We start from the raw sequence: 11564 nt of genomic DNA, 5'->3' as shown, positions 1-11564 counted from the left end.
GCTTTGTTTACGCAGGATTTAATGGATATGTATGTCTGTCCAGACTGCCCTGCCGCCTGCCCGCATTGCATCTCGTTCGGTAATTTGCCTGGACTGGATGCCCCCACAGGACAGCGGACGATGCTGTAACTTGCCCTTGTTCATTGGGTTCCCTCCGACCGAATCGGTAGGCCGACTCAATTGGCTGAAATGCCCGACACTGCACGAGTGGAGTCGGCGGCAGTACGGAAGTCGTGACGAAACAGGCAGTCGGAGGCCCGCTTGCCCGCTTGCATCGCAATCGCAGCTCCCCCAGGAGTTCGGACATGGCGGGGTTCGGGGTGGCCTGGCCCACCCTTAACTGCCAAACTGCCCTTGTCTGTGACATTGCATTGTGGCACAGAGAGAGATTCAACCGTCCGCAGGAGTGCTGATTCTGATTTCTCATTCTGTTTGTGTTTCACCTCTATTCTCTTCTCTTATTCATCATCGTCACAGACCTTTTCCGTGACTGAGTTTGTGCTAGCAACATTCATTCCTAAGTGACGAGGTTGGCAGTTGGCAGTTGGCGGGTTCGTGACTGATAGTCCCATGTGATCAAGTCAGTTGCCTGCGCCTTGACACACACAAACTTTACCTTCTCGGATCACATCCCGTCCTTTATATTCCTGCTTTCTCTTCCTTTTAACCCAACTTCGGATCTTCGCCTCGGATCTGAGCAAAACCAACACTGCTCGTCTACAAACGGTCCATCGCAATGGCCATCGCACTACCCCAATCCCCTATCGCCCCTCCAGACGTCCGAAACACCGTGACGCCGGTCCTCTCGGCTCTACCCGGTGCGGCCGCCTCAACAGAGCCCGCCACAACAGTGCTACCGTCACTTTCGCCCATTCTCCGACAGCGAGTCCAGCTATTATCGTCGGCCACCACAGAACCATGGATCCGGCTCCTGACGTACGACCCCTCCAAGGTGGCCAAGTTGACGAGCGTCGCCCGAAGCGGTGACTTGGATCCTCACCCGGTTTCTGGCGAGGTTGAGGTGGACTGGGATCGCGGTGTCAGTATTAGATACAAGCGACTAGACCAGGAGACGCTCCAGGCCATGGCCGTCCTCGACGACCTCCAGCTTTTCTTCCGGCTCGTCTACTGCACCGGCGACCCCGATGGCGGAGGCGATGGCTGGCGAGTGGGCGAAGTTGGAATCGTCGATCCTCCCACCGTTGCCGCCTTCGGTGGTTCTCCCGGCATCGAGGAAGCCGAACGGTTGTTCGAGACGACAAGACCCAAAACCAATGGGTTGTCAGTCACCAGCAGTAGTCATGCAGCAGGCAACACTAAGAGTGGTTGGAGCGCACAGGCTACGGTCGATGAGGAGGAGGATGACGATGACGACTATTGGGCTCGGTATGACGCAACGCCATCTAGGACACCGGCGATAAAGGAGTCACCGGCCCCACGAGGACCTGCGCAGACGGCTCAAGCCGATAATCAACCTAGTCAGTCCACCGAGGCCGAGGATGCGTACTTTGCCCAGTACGACTCGGTCCAACCAGCCATGGACAACCACGACCCCGACGAGGAAGCAAACCTCAAGGAGCACGGCGAACATGTCGGACCGCTTCCACCTCTCAACCTAGCAAAGCCGGAGCCCGCAAAAGTCGATAGGGCAACAACAAACGGCCCCGCCCTCGCTCAGCCTATTCCCATTAAGCCCGAATCAGTGCACTCATCTGGCTCCCGAAACAGCCAAGACGAGTCGTGGGTGCTTGCTCATCCGCGCCCTGGTAGCGCCAGCTCCAACGCGTCCCAGACAGTTGCCAGACTTGAGGAGGCGGCCGAGAGTCGTGAACAGACCGAATTTGGCGTGAAGCAGCACATCTCGCGCAGCATCAGGAGCCTATTCCTGCTCTCGCGGGCCTCGGGCATCGACAGGGAGGAATTCGAGAGAATGGTCCGGACAGAGCTGGATGTATTGGGTATGGTTGAGAACGACATCTAGTGGGATATCGGGAGGGGGGGGTACGCTGTATAACAGACATATTGTCGGCATTCCATGTCTGGCGCGAGGCTTTGTGTTCGACTCGGTGTTCCAGCCGTGGGGAGGGAGGTCCACGTGTGCGGCCAGTTCAGTTAGTGTCTAGTTTGCATTTGCGTCGGAGTTTACAGGCGTTGCATGAGAGTATTTTGATGGTAAAGAGCAGATAATTAGCGTACTGAATATCATATCGAGTAGCGCAAAATATTTGAGGTTTTGGGACTCCAGACCACCATGGAAAGGAGCTGAACTGCTTCGGTTGAGAGCGCTGCCCGTTGGCACCATGACACCCTGACACCAAACCACTGCCAAACCAAGCAAGCTGCTGGTATAAGGGTTAGGGTCTCGTCCGATGGGAGCAAACAACCAGGGAAACCCCTCAAAACCTCTGTGCCTCAATTCTTAGGCGCCAATACAGCACCCCCCCTGCAGCCAAAAAAGTTCCCAGTCGTGAGGGACCCGGCAAAAAACCGGCGACGACGAGGGCGGCACAAGACACAACACCACTCAACGCCCTTCCCCCCGGACGATACCCCTCCAAGAAAGGGACAGAGACTGCCGCCCGGGCCCCTTTACCCTTCCGACCTTCCGACCACAAAACCCCACCACAGATCACCATGCTGCGCCCAGGGTTATTAAGGATAGCGATGCGGCCGCGCATCCGCACGCCGGCGACCTCGACTTTGCTACCGATGGCCTGCCAGGCACGATCAATGCACGCCCTCGCCCCTCTCCCTTACAACATCAAGGATGAGGCTACACAGAATGGCATTTCCGACTTCCTGTCGCCCGCCGCTTTCAACATCTCCTGGACCCAGTATCAGACATATCTTTTGCAGAAGTTGAACGTCTTGACAGCAGGTGTGTTCTCTCTCTCCCTCTCTCTTTCCCTTCTCTCGTGTCTCTACAATCGGCGGGGCAAAGGCAAGGGAACTCGCGGACTAACAATGCCACCAGAAACCGAGTACGAGTCCCACCACGTCAAGGACATCCTGCTCGGCACCGCCCGCGACCCGGGCTCGGCGCCCATCTTCAACCACGCCAGCATGATCCACAACAACCAGTTCTTCTTCGAGCACATCTCCCCCAAGCAGGTCGAGGTGCCCGAGCCCCTGCGCAGCCGCCTCGAGCAGTCCTTCGGCTCCATGGACACCCTCCGCCAGGAGATGGTCTACACGGCCGCGGGCATGTTCGGCCCGGGCTTCGTGTGGCTGGTCAAGACCTCGCAGCCGGGCCTGCCGGTATCCTTCAAGGTGCTCGTCACCTACGCGGCCGGGTCCCCTTACCCGGGGGCGCACTGGCGGCGGCAGGAGAACGACATGAACACGGCGGCGGGCGGGGGCAGCGAGGCCGCGCTCGAGGCCGGCCGCGCCTACCTGGACCGCACCGCGTACGGCGCCGGCCGCCGCATGGGCCCCGGCAGCGCCACCGCCCGCCGCGTCGCCCACGCCCCTGGTGGTACCGACCTGCAGCCCGTGCTGTGCATCAACACGTGGGAGCACGTCTGGCTGTGGGACTACGGCTTCGGCGTCGGCGCCCCGGACCGTGGCAAGCTGGGCTACGCGGAGAAGTGGTGGAAGCACGTCAACTGGGACCTGGTCCAGAAGGAGGCCGACCTGCAGCGCCTCGAGATGTCGGCTAACATGGGCGCGCACGCACCCGCGCCCATGGCGTGAGGGGAGGGGGGGCTGTCGCGTCGGTAAGGCTCTGACGGGGCGGGTTGGTTGTTAAGGTTGTATAATTATTTATCGTGGGACCGGGAGAGGCGGAAAGGCCCATTTGCCGCTCCTGGTGTGGATCTAGATGTACTTGTACAAAATAGACGAGTCGCTGGGTGTATGTATCATGTCGAAAACGAAACACGCATCAATTCCGTTTCTAGGTTACTATGTGCTGTTCTCTCCATGTAGAACTGGTTTTACTGGGCCTGTCTGAACATTGCACTGTGAGTTGACATGCCCGAAGCAACAATGAATACGTCTATTACTCTACCGTAATATCAGTATTGATTGCTTTTAAATATTTCACGACATACAATGAAGAGTCCGTCCTAACGTTGGTTTGATACACATTTTCACCAACACATTGAATAAATCCAGACAAGGTTTAGGTTTATAGAGCTACTTTCTCTTGGATACTTACTTCCTTAATTATTGAAGTTTTAACTAGACCTAGGCTCTTAAAGTTACTATCTCTTAGATATTTACTTCCTTACCTAAATCTTATTAACTCCTTATTACGAAGCGCAAATAGTTTTTCATTCTTAATTAGACAACCCCGACTCCAACTTCCACCAAACACAACCAGTCACTTTTCTCCATCATCCATTCTAACCTTGGACGGTGGATACAATTTCACCGGTTAGAAACGCATCATGGAACAAATACGGACAATGAAAGGTTATATTTTCATCATCAAGTAAAACCAACTCCAACTCCTACCAAACACACCAAGCCAACCCTTTCATATCACCATCTGTTGTAAATTCGGATAGTTAATACCCATCTTCACCAACGCCAATGAACGGATAATTGAAGGCACATACTTTTCATCATCAGCTAAACTAAACATAACTAACTACAACTCCCACCAAACACAGCCAGCCCACCCTTTCATCTCATCATCCATCGAAACGAGTGTGGTCAATATGTTGCCATATCTCAAGCGCGCATCTAGTCCTTCAACCTATCCATTCCCCTCCGGCCGTGGCACAAAAAGTCAAACGCCAAACCACGCCAGGTCATGCAGGATATCCAAGATACAACCCCGAAGAGAAGCAGAGACGAAAAGAGAACAGGAGAGAGAGGTGTGAAGTGAGAAAAAGCAAAAAAGGTATCATCGTGACAGGTAGAGAAGAAGAAGAAGAAGAAAAAGCCAAAAGAAGTGAAGAGTAGAGAGAAGAAGGGAAGAAACCCAAAGAAAAGAGGATATAAGAAAGAAAAAAAAACCAAACCAAAACGCAAACATATACACCCGTCGTCATGATCATCATCCAAAACCCTCATCATCCAAAAGCCCTCACCCACTCATCGCACCACCCCCACCTGATAAACCTAAATCATATTCCCATTAACACTCACCTCAAACCCCTCCCCCTTCTGTTTCTTCGCCTTGGCCAGCATCAGCTCCCGCATCCAATCGATCCGCTCATCCCTCCCCTTAACCGCAAAATGATGCGTCTTGCCAGTCCCGTTCGCCGCGCCCTCAATCGGCGGCGGCACCTCCTTGTCCTTGGCCGCTGCAGCAGCCGCCGCCGCCGCAGCCGGCCCAGACGAGGACACGCTGCCGGGCACGACGCTCTCGCGCTTGCGGAGGCGCACGCCGCCCTTGGCGTCCTGGGGGATGAGCTGGAAGCTGAAGGCGGCGACGTCCTTGGCCTTGGCGTCGTCGCTGCCGCGGCGGATGTGCATGGCCTTGAAGGCGGCGTTGAGCTTGGAGGTGCTGGCGGCGCCGCCGCACGCGATGGCGTAGTCGTCGATGTCAATGTACTCGAGCGTCTTGTTCATGCTCGCCGTGGCGGCGGCGGCGGCGGCCGCGTCCTTGTTGTGCATGGTCAGGCGCGTGCCGCGGAGCGTGAAGAAGTGCTCGTGCCACTCGTGCCGGAGCATCTTGGTCTTGCGCTTGCGCATCAGCCCCTGGTACGAGATGGCGCCGCCGCCCGTCATGTCGACCTGCGGCTTGTCGCTGATGGGGGAGAGCCGGCCGTTGATGTTGACCGTCTTTACCGTGCCGGTGGTAGTGGTGGCGCCATCGGCCGCAGCGGTGGTTGCAGAGTTGGGCATGGGCGGAACGGCCTTCTCGAGGGTCGGGCGCTCGGTTTGCGACCAGGGGTATTGAACACGGGGAGGGGCTTGGAGCGGGCGCTGGCCGGCACGCTGAGAGAAGGAACCATTGGTCGCCTTGGTAGGGGGGGTTACGATCGAGTTCTCGTCGAGCGCAGGCATGACGGGAAAGGATGGCCGGCGAATGGTGTTGCGGGACATGGAACGGGGCGCCGGGTTGTGGCGGTAGTTCATGTCTGGCGGGACTGATTGGGATAAATCCCGCGAGACGGGAGGAAGCTCCGTAATCGTGACAGGAACATCCATCATTGAGAATGGGGTGCCGAACCGATACGGCGCCGTGGGGGTGGGGGTACCCTCGTCGGACGACGGGCTGAGCTCTCGGAATGATGGGATGACTTGTGACACGGGACGAGCAGACCGGGCCTGGGCCGATTGCGGCTCCCGCTTTGGAGCGGTAGTCGTTGTCTGAGAAGGGATAGCAAGCTTTGGAAGGCCTCGGAGCCCTGCGTGTGCCGCCTTCTGGTTACCCTGAGGGAAAATCTCAAAGGGCGGCGTCGGAGGGACCTCGCTAGAGGCACCGGCATGCGGACGCTGGAAGTCGAGGAACTGCCGGACGTTTTCTTGGGGGTCCCTAGCTTGGAGGTTGCGTAGCGCCGCCTCCTGGAGATACTGAAGGGGAGGGAGGCTGCCCGGGCCCATGACATCCGACGAAGCGACCACCGACGGCACAGCATCCGACACGGGACGGAAGTCGTCGCTCGCCACAATGGCGCCGGCTGTTTCCGGGTTTCCGGGGTCGCCGGCGACCATGATGATGCCATTGTCGTTGATGAAGGGGTGGTCCTTCTTGAAAGCTTCCATCAACCGCTGATTCCGCTTCCACTTGGCGCAGTTCTCGCCCTTTTTGCAGGTATGAGGCTTCGGTAGGACCTGCTCGATGCCCACAATCGACACCGATTCCAGCGGAGAGATGATATCGTTCACCTTCACCCGCGGCTTTTGCCTCCGACTTCCGGCACCGCTTTCCTGCCTTCGCAACTCCCTCTTGACCTTCTTATCCGGCTCGTCTTCGATCGGAGTCTCCGGCATCGGCTCCGGTTTCTTGAGATGCCTGATCTTGTGGATCTCGTCCCAGATCTGTGTCCTCACGCCAAACGAAGCGATCCCGAGCTCTTTTAGGTCCTCAAACTTCAATGTAATCAAGATAGCGCCGTTGATATCGTTCTCGACGAATCTTTCCGAGGCGACGAGCTCAACGCCAGCGTTAAGCATCTGTTGGGCGACCATTTCTGGGGTCCAGTCGGGAAGGGCCGAGGTGTCGAGTTCCTCGTCCGTGAACTGGAAAGGGCCAGTGTCGCGTCTCTTTCTAGGAAGGGGAGTAAGATGGACGTGTTGGGGGTGCAGGTCCATTAGATGCGGGTTCTTCGGCGTGACGGGCGAAAGCGAGAGCGCATGCTGAAGCTCAATCGACTGCGCCGAGGACATGGAGCTGCGGAACAAGTGAGGTCCCCTAGGTCCCTCGACTTGCTGCTTTGCGTCATGGTCGAACAGAAACGGCCGGTGCCGTAGCGAGCTCGGTGTCTGAACCTCGTCCTGTGTCGACAGCGTCGTGAAACTGGGTTGCCCACCGGACTGTGTATCAATGAGTAAACCATCCCAAACTTGTCTCGACTCTTGTTGTCAGGGGGAACCCACCGAGCCGATGCTGATGCGAGGCGAGCACTCGCCATCCTCTATCCCCTCCAAATCCCCAAATTCGCTGTACACCTCCGAGTCGTCTTCTTGGTCGTCCTCTTGCTCAATCTCGGTATCCGACTCCATGAACTCGGTGTATACCGAATACGGCCTGTCCTCCACCCTCGCCGTCGAGAAGAACACATCCCGCCCCCGTGCCTTCTCTCGCATCTCCCGCGGTGGCCGCTCCATTGGGGCGAACCGTATTGTTTCCTGTGCCATTGTTAGTTTCTCGAGTAAGTTCCCAGCCATGCCAATGCCCATCGAGCGTACCATATCGGTGAATATCGTCCAAAACGCTGAAGTGTCGGTAATTCTGCTGCCGTAGCCGGCGATCTCTAGTTTATATCCACGGTCGACAGGGACCCTCTAGTCGTTATACTGGGTATACTGCCGCCACCTTGAAAGTAGGTAGACAGGACGAGTCTAGTTCCGTGTGCCTGCTCAACTACTGTTGATGACCAAAACCAGGAGGAGAGATTCCGGAATGGTGGGGCCACGGGCGGGCGGCTCTCGGAAGTTATGTACTGTGTATGTCGGGGGATTCACCGCAACATGCATGCGCAAGCGCCGGGATGGGAACGCAACCGTTGCGGGTCACAAAATCTAATGTGATCTGATCCGAGATGGCACGACACCGATGGCGGATAGTTGAAGCTAGTGGACTGGAAGGAAAAGGGAAAAGAGAAACGAGCAACAACTGGGAGGGGTCCCCTGTGAATCGTGACCAGCGGGGGGGTCGGGATCAATATGTGTGATAACTAGGTGCTGGGGGTGAGTGTGAGGCGGGAGGGTAACCAGAGCAGAAGAACCAGGACACCTTTACCAGGTGCAGGCACTGTGCCGGACAGTGGCTCGGGCTTGATGAGAGCAGTGCGCCGACTGGATTTCCTGGATTTTCCCGCCCTCGGCCGGCACTTGCGGGGAGCACTCGCAGCAGCTCCCACCCTGTCTCATGCCTGCCATTCCTGCTCTGCTCGCCATGGCCCGCCCTGCGCCTGCCATTCTCGACCACTGTGGCTCGCGCCCCCCCCAGCACCTTCCCTGCTCAAGGTGGTATAATTAGAGCTGTGTGTGCGTGCTCAGGCGTGCGAGAACCACCGAATTCGAGCAGGGCGAGCGGTAAGTCGGCCGAAAGTCGAGGGCTGGTTGGGCAGCTGTGGGATGGCCGCGCTGGTGCATTGCATCCATGCGAGACTCGAGGTGTGGTGCAAGTGGTGGGTATGGGCAGCGGCTTGGGGAGAAGGTGGGGGAACTAGCCGAGGTGGGATGCCAAGCCGTCAGGATCCGGGAGAAAGAGGGCCGTCTCCGGCTCTCATTGGGCTGAAAATCCTGCTGTGCCTGCCATTCTCAGACGGTTCCAGCATCTCATTGGCGAGATTCTCAGAATTCGGTTCAAAAAATAGACGGTCTAAGCGCCCACGAAGCCACACTAGCCCGATCTGTCCGCGCCTTCGAAGGGCCTGCGGAGTGAATGAGTGAGCGGGAAGGAGCCGGGGTGACCCTGGCCAGCCGATCTTTTTCACGCACCTCGCTGCTCGCACCGTTCCCCCTCACCATTGGCACTGGCAAGATGGACTGTGAATGAATTGGATTTTGAGTTGACGGCTACGGCCCCCGTCCACCGGCCGACCCGCCCGCGCCTCGCCTCCGAGGATCAGGTCCAAACTGCGGACCGCCGGCCTCGACGGCGGCCGGCGACGATGAGTTTCAGACGCTTGCGCCACATTCTACGTCATCGGTGAGGCCTCGGAGGGAGCCGGAGTCGATGAGTTGGCTTCGTCAGCTGCTGTGCTGTCATCTTTCTAGCCTCTTTCTGGGCGGTTTCCTCAGACCGGAGTCTCTGCCGTTGTCCCACAGTCCGGGGCCCGCTGTCGTCGGCTTGCACTGTTGCGGGGCCGAATAACCAGCTTTTCCATGCTCCTCCCCCATCTGAGCCTGCGAGGTGCAACTAGAATCCAACGTCTTTCTCTGGGCCGTCCCGGACCTCCCGATGCCCAATTTGGTTGACCAGAGATCAGTCTGCAAAAAAGTCAAAGTCGATTGGCCGTGGGATACGTCTTGATCAGCAGCTAGCTCGGCGGTTTTCCGTCCGGAAGTTGCGGTCACCATGGGACGGTCCGGCTGACGATGGAGCTCCCGCAGTCAAGTTGCTCTGAAGTTTTTCGGCCACTCACCAACCAATGCAGTTCATGCCGTGCGGAGTTCCATGCACTCAGCCGTCATACTATCCCCTGTTCATGCAGGCCTCCCCGGCCGGCTACCCCGCCCTGCTTGAACGCCCAGCTGAGGATGATGGCGAACATGACCTTCCTTCCGGCACATGACGGGGGCGACATGCTCTGATCTGCGGAGTTGATGACCGGGCAAGGCTTAACTACGGCGGGGACTGGATAGCTGCGAAATGGCATTTTAGAATTCGGCATCGTCAGCCTCCTTTGGCGGCTCACCGCCGCCAACTTTCGGGGGCGACGGAGGCGCGCATTCTCAGGTGACTGCTTGAGCAGCTTTCGGGCACAGAAGCAGGTCTTGTGTGTTCAGTTCCGACGGCATTTTGAGCTAGCGAGCTTCCAGATTCAGCAAGCAAGATCCTTCTGCAGTAGCTCAGTCGCTCACCCTGGACGATCACGCCGACCTCCGGATCATCACGATCTTCATCGAACGCACACGCCTCAAGTCATAATACGCCATGGCTATCAGCTCCACCAAAAGTTCCCTCGGTCGGCGAAACCGGAGTTGTAAGCCGCAACGCACCACTCTTTCTCTCTTTCTGTTAACCCCTCATGATATTCGGTTGATGCTATGGGATTTCTCGCTCCAGGCGGGGTGTTCACTACCCTGTCGAGTCACCATTAAGGATTACCCCACGTGCGACAGTGAATACACCGGCCGCTTGAGACGTCGTCCGTGAGCTTCGGGGAGACTTGTTGTGTATTCGGGGACACGCTGTTTGGCTACCTGTGTCTCAATCATGGTCGTTTCTTCCTCGTTTCCATTCACGGCTGCCCGCAGATTGACTTACACAGATGCTCGAGCCCGGGCATGAGGGAACTTGACTAAGCGAGCAGTGAGGTGTGAGACATTGAACGATGCATTCCGTGTGGGGCGGCCAACGGTCGGTCTCGAGCTCGGGAATGCACTTCTTACAGTAGTCAACGGCCCTCTGCATCCATCGTCGCTGACACCCCCGGACTTACTCTGGCGGACGCTGCAGTGTTCTTCTTCTTGACCGCTAGACGCAGGTTTTAGATGGTGTCGTCTTGGTTGCTGCCCAACGGCTGAATGGAGGATACAAGGAGCGGAATGCCGTCGGATATCGCCGTCGCCCCGCTCAAGGACTGGTGGCCACGGAGTCCGCACCCGTGATCCAGCATGCTGCCGTCTCCCGACTGGGGCAAGACCGACGATAGCCTCTGAACAAACCTACCCATGCTACTAAGTACGACCTCCACTCCGGTCTCGATAACTCCTCACCCGTTCATGCGCAGATGGAGGTCGGGTCGAATGAATGGTGGAAACGGCTCTGCTCATATTTGACTCATTCACATGACTTTTAGGGTCTGCGACCATCGAGGCCAGCCAAGTGCGGTGGTTGGCCGGGTCGATATCGCGACACACTCCGAAGTGGTGACCTTGGTGTGTGAATGGCCAGTTTCGGAGGGGGGCAGAGCCCGCAGCGTCGCACCGTCGATAAACCCCTGTCACCAAAAGGTCGAATGACAGCAGGTTCCGGGGGTCTGCACTTGCCCGCTAGCATGAAGAATTTGCATGTGTGGTCTCGAATTGCACAACTCGAAGAAAAGCATTGTGAAGGACAAAATGAGTCGAGACTCGAAACCACGGAATTGTTGCTCTCATGCCGTCCGATATGTGACGAATATCACGTCTTCCTCTTTTGAGATTTAATCTCCTTATCACATCTGCAAGCAAGCAACCAACAGCCTCCACAATCCATGGAACCCTGCCACACAGACATCTCCATCTCCACGTTCGGATCTCTCAGCACGATCCATGTTCCCCGTCACGGA

At 57.1% G+C, this 11564-nt stretch overlaps 3 protein-coding genes across 3 annotated transcripts; 2 read left to right on the top strand and 1 right to left on the bottom strand.

The window, feature by feature from the left end:
• The first annotated feature begins 581 nt into the window (after positions 1 to 581).
• On the top strand, positions 582 to 2050 carry B0H64DRAFT_27018 (uncharacterized protein). Its single transcript, XM_062800006.1, has one exon. It carries the CDS (start codon positions 737 to 739, stop codon positions 1979 to 1981), a length of 1245 nt encoding a protein of 414 aa, XP_062664437.1. The 5' UTR covers positions 582 to 736; the 3' UTR covers positions 1982 to 2050.
• A 397-nt stretch (positions 2051 to 2447) lies between these two features.
• Positions 2448 to 3892, top strand: B0H64DRAFT_428880 (Manganese/iron superoxide dismutase). Its single transcript, XM_062805868.1, has 2 exons — positions 2448 to 2878; positions 2975 to 3892. The coding sequence occupies exons 1-2, from the start codon at positions 2635 to 2637 to the stop codon at positions 3691 to 3693; spliced, it is 963 nt and encodes a 320-aa protein (XP_062664436.1). The 5' UTR covers positions 2448 to 2634; the 3' UTR covers positions 3694 to 3892.
• A 1178-nt stretch (positions 3893 to 5070) lies between these two features.
• B0H64DRAFT_315695 (uncharacterized protein) lies at positions 5071 to 7758 on the bottom strand (the record flags this gene model as incomplete). Its single annotated transcript, XM_062800251.1, has 2 exons — positions 5071 to 7434; positions 7498 to 7758. 2 exons carry the CDS (start codon positions 7756 to 7758, stop codon positions 5071 to 5073), a joined length of 2625 nt encoding a protein of 874 aa, XP_062664435.1.
• Between the last annotated feature and the right edge of the window lie 3806 nt (positions 7759 to 11564).

This window comes from Chaetomium fimeti (assembly GCF_033439085.1).
Source record: "Chaetomium fimeti strain CBS 168.71 chromosome Unknown B0H64scaffold_1, whole genome shotgun sequence".
In the NCBI taxonomy this organism is placed as follows: Eukaryota; Fungi; Ascomycota; class Sordariomycetes; order Sordariales; family Chaetomiaceae; genus Chaetomium; species Chaetomium fimeti.
The sequence above is the reverse complement of the archived record's forward strand: the minus strand, read 5'-3'. Positions and strand labels throughout refer to the sequence as shown.

What these genes read in the sequence shown, in the direction of transcription:
- B0H64DRAFT_428880 (XM_062805868.1), top strand. Translation starts at nt 2,635, where the DNA reads ATGCTGCGCCCAGGGTTATTAAGGATAGCGATGCGGCCGCGCATCCGC. An exon ending in GTTGAACGTCTTGACAGCAG is followed by an intron (nt 2,879 to 2,974) that starts GTGTGTTCTCTC and finishes CAATGCCACCAG; the next exon opens with AAACCGAGTACGAGTCCCAC.
- B0H64DRAFT_27018 (XM_062800006.1), top strand. Translation starts at nt 737, where the DNA reads ATGGCCATCGCACTACCCCAATCCCCTATCGCCCCTCCAGACGTCCGA.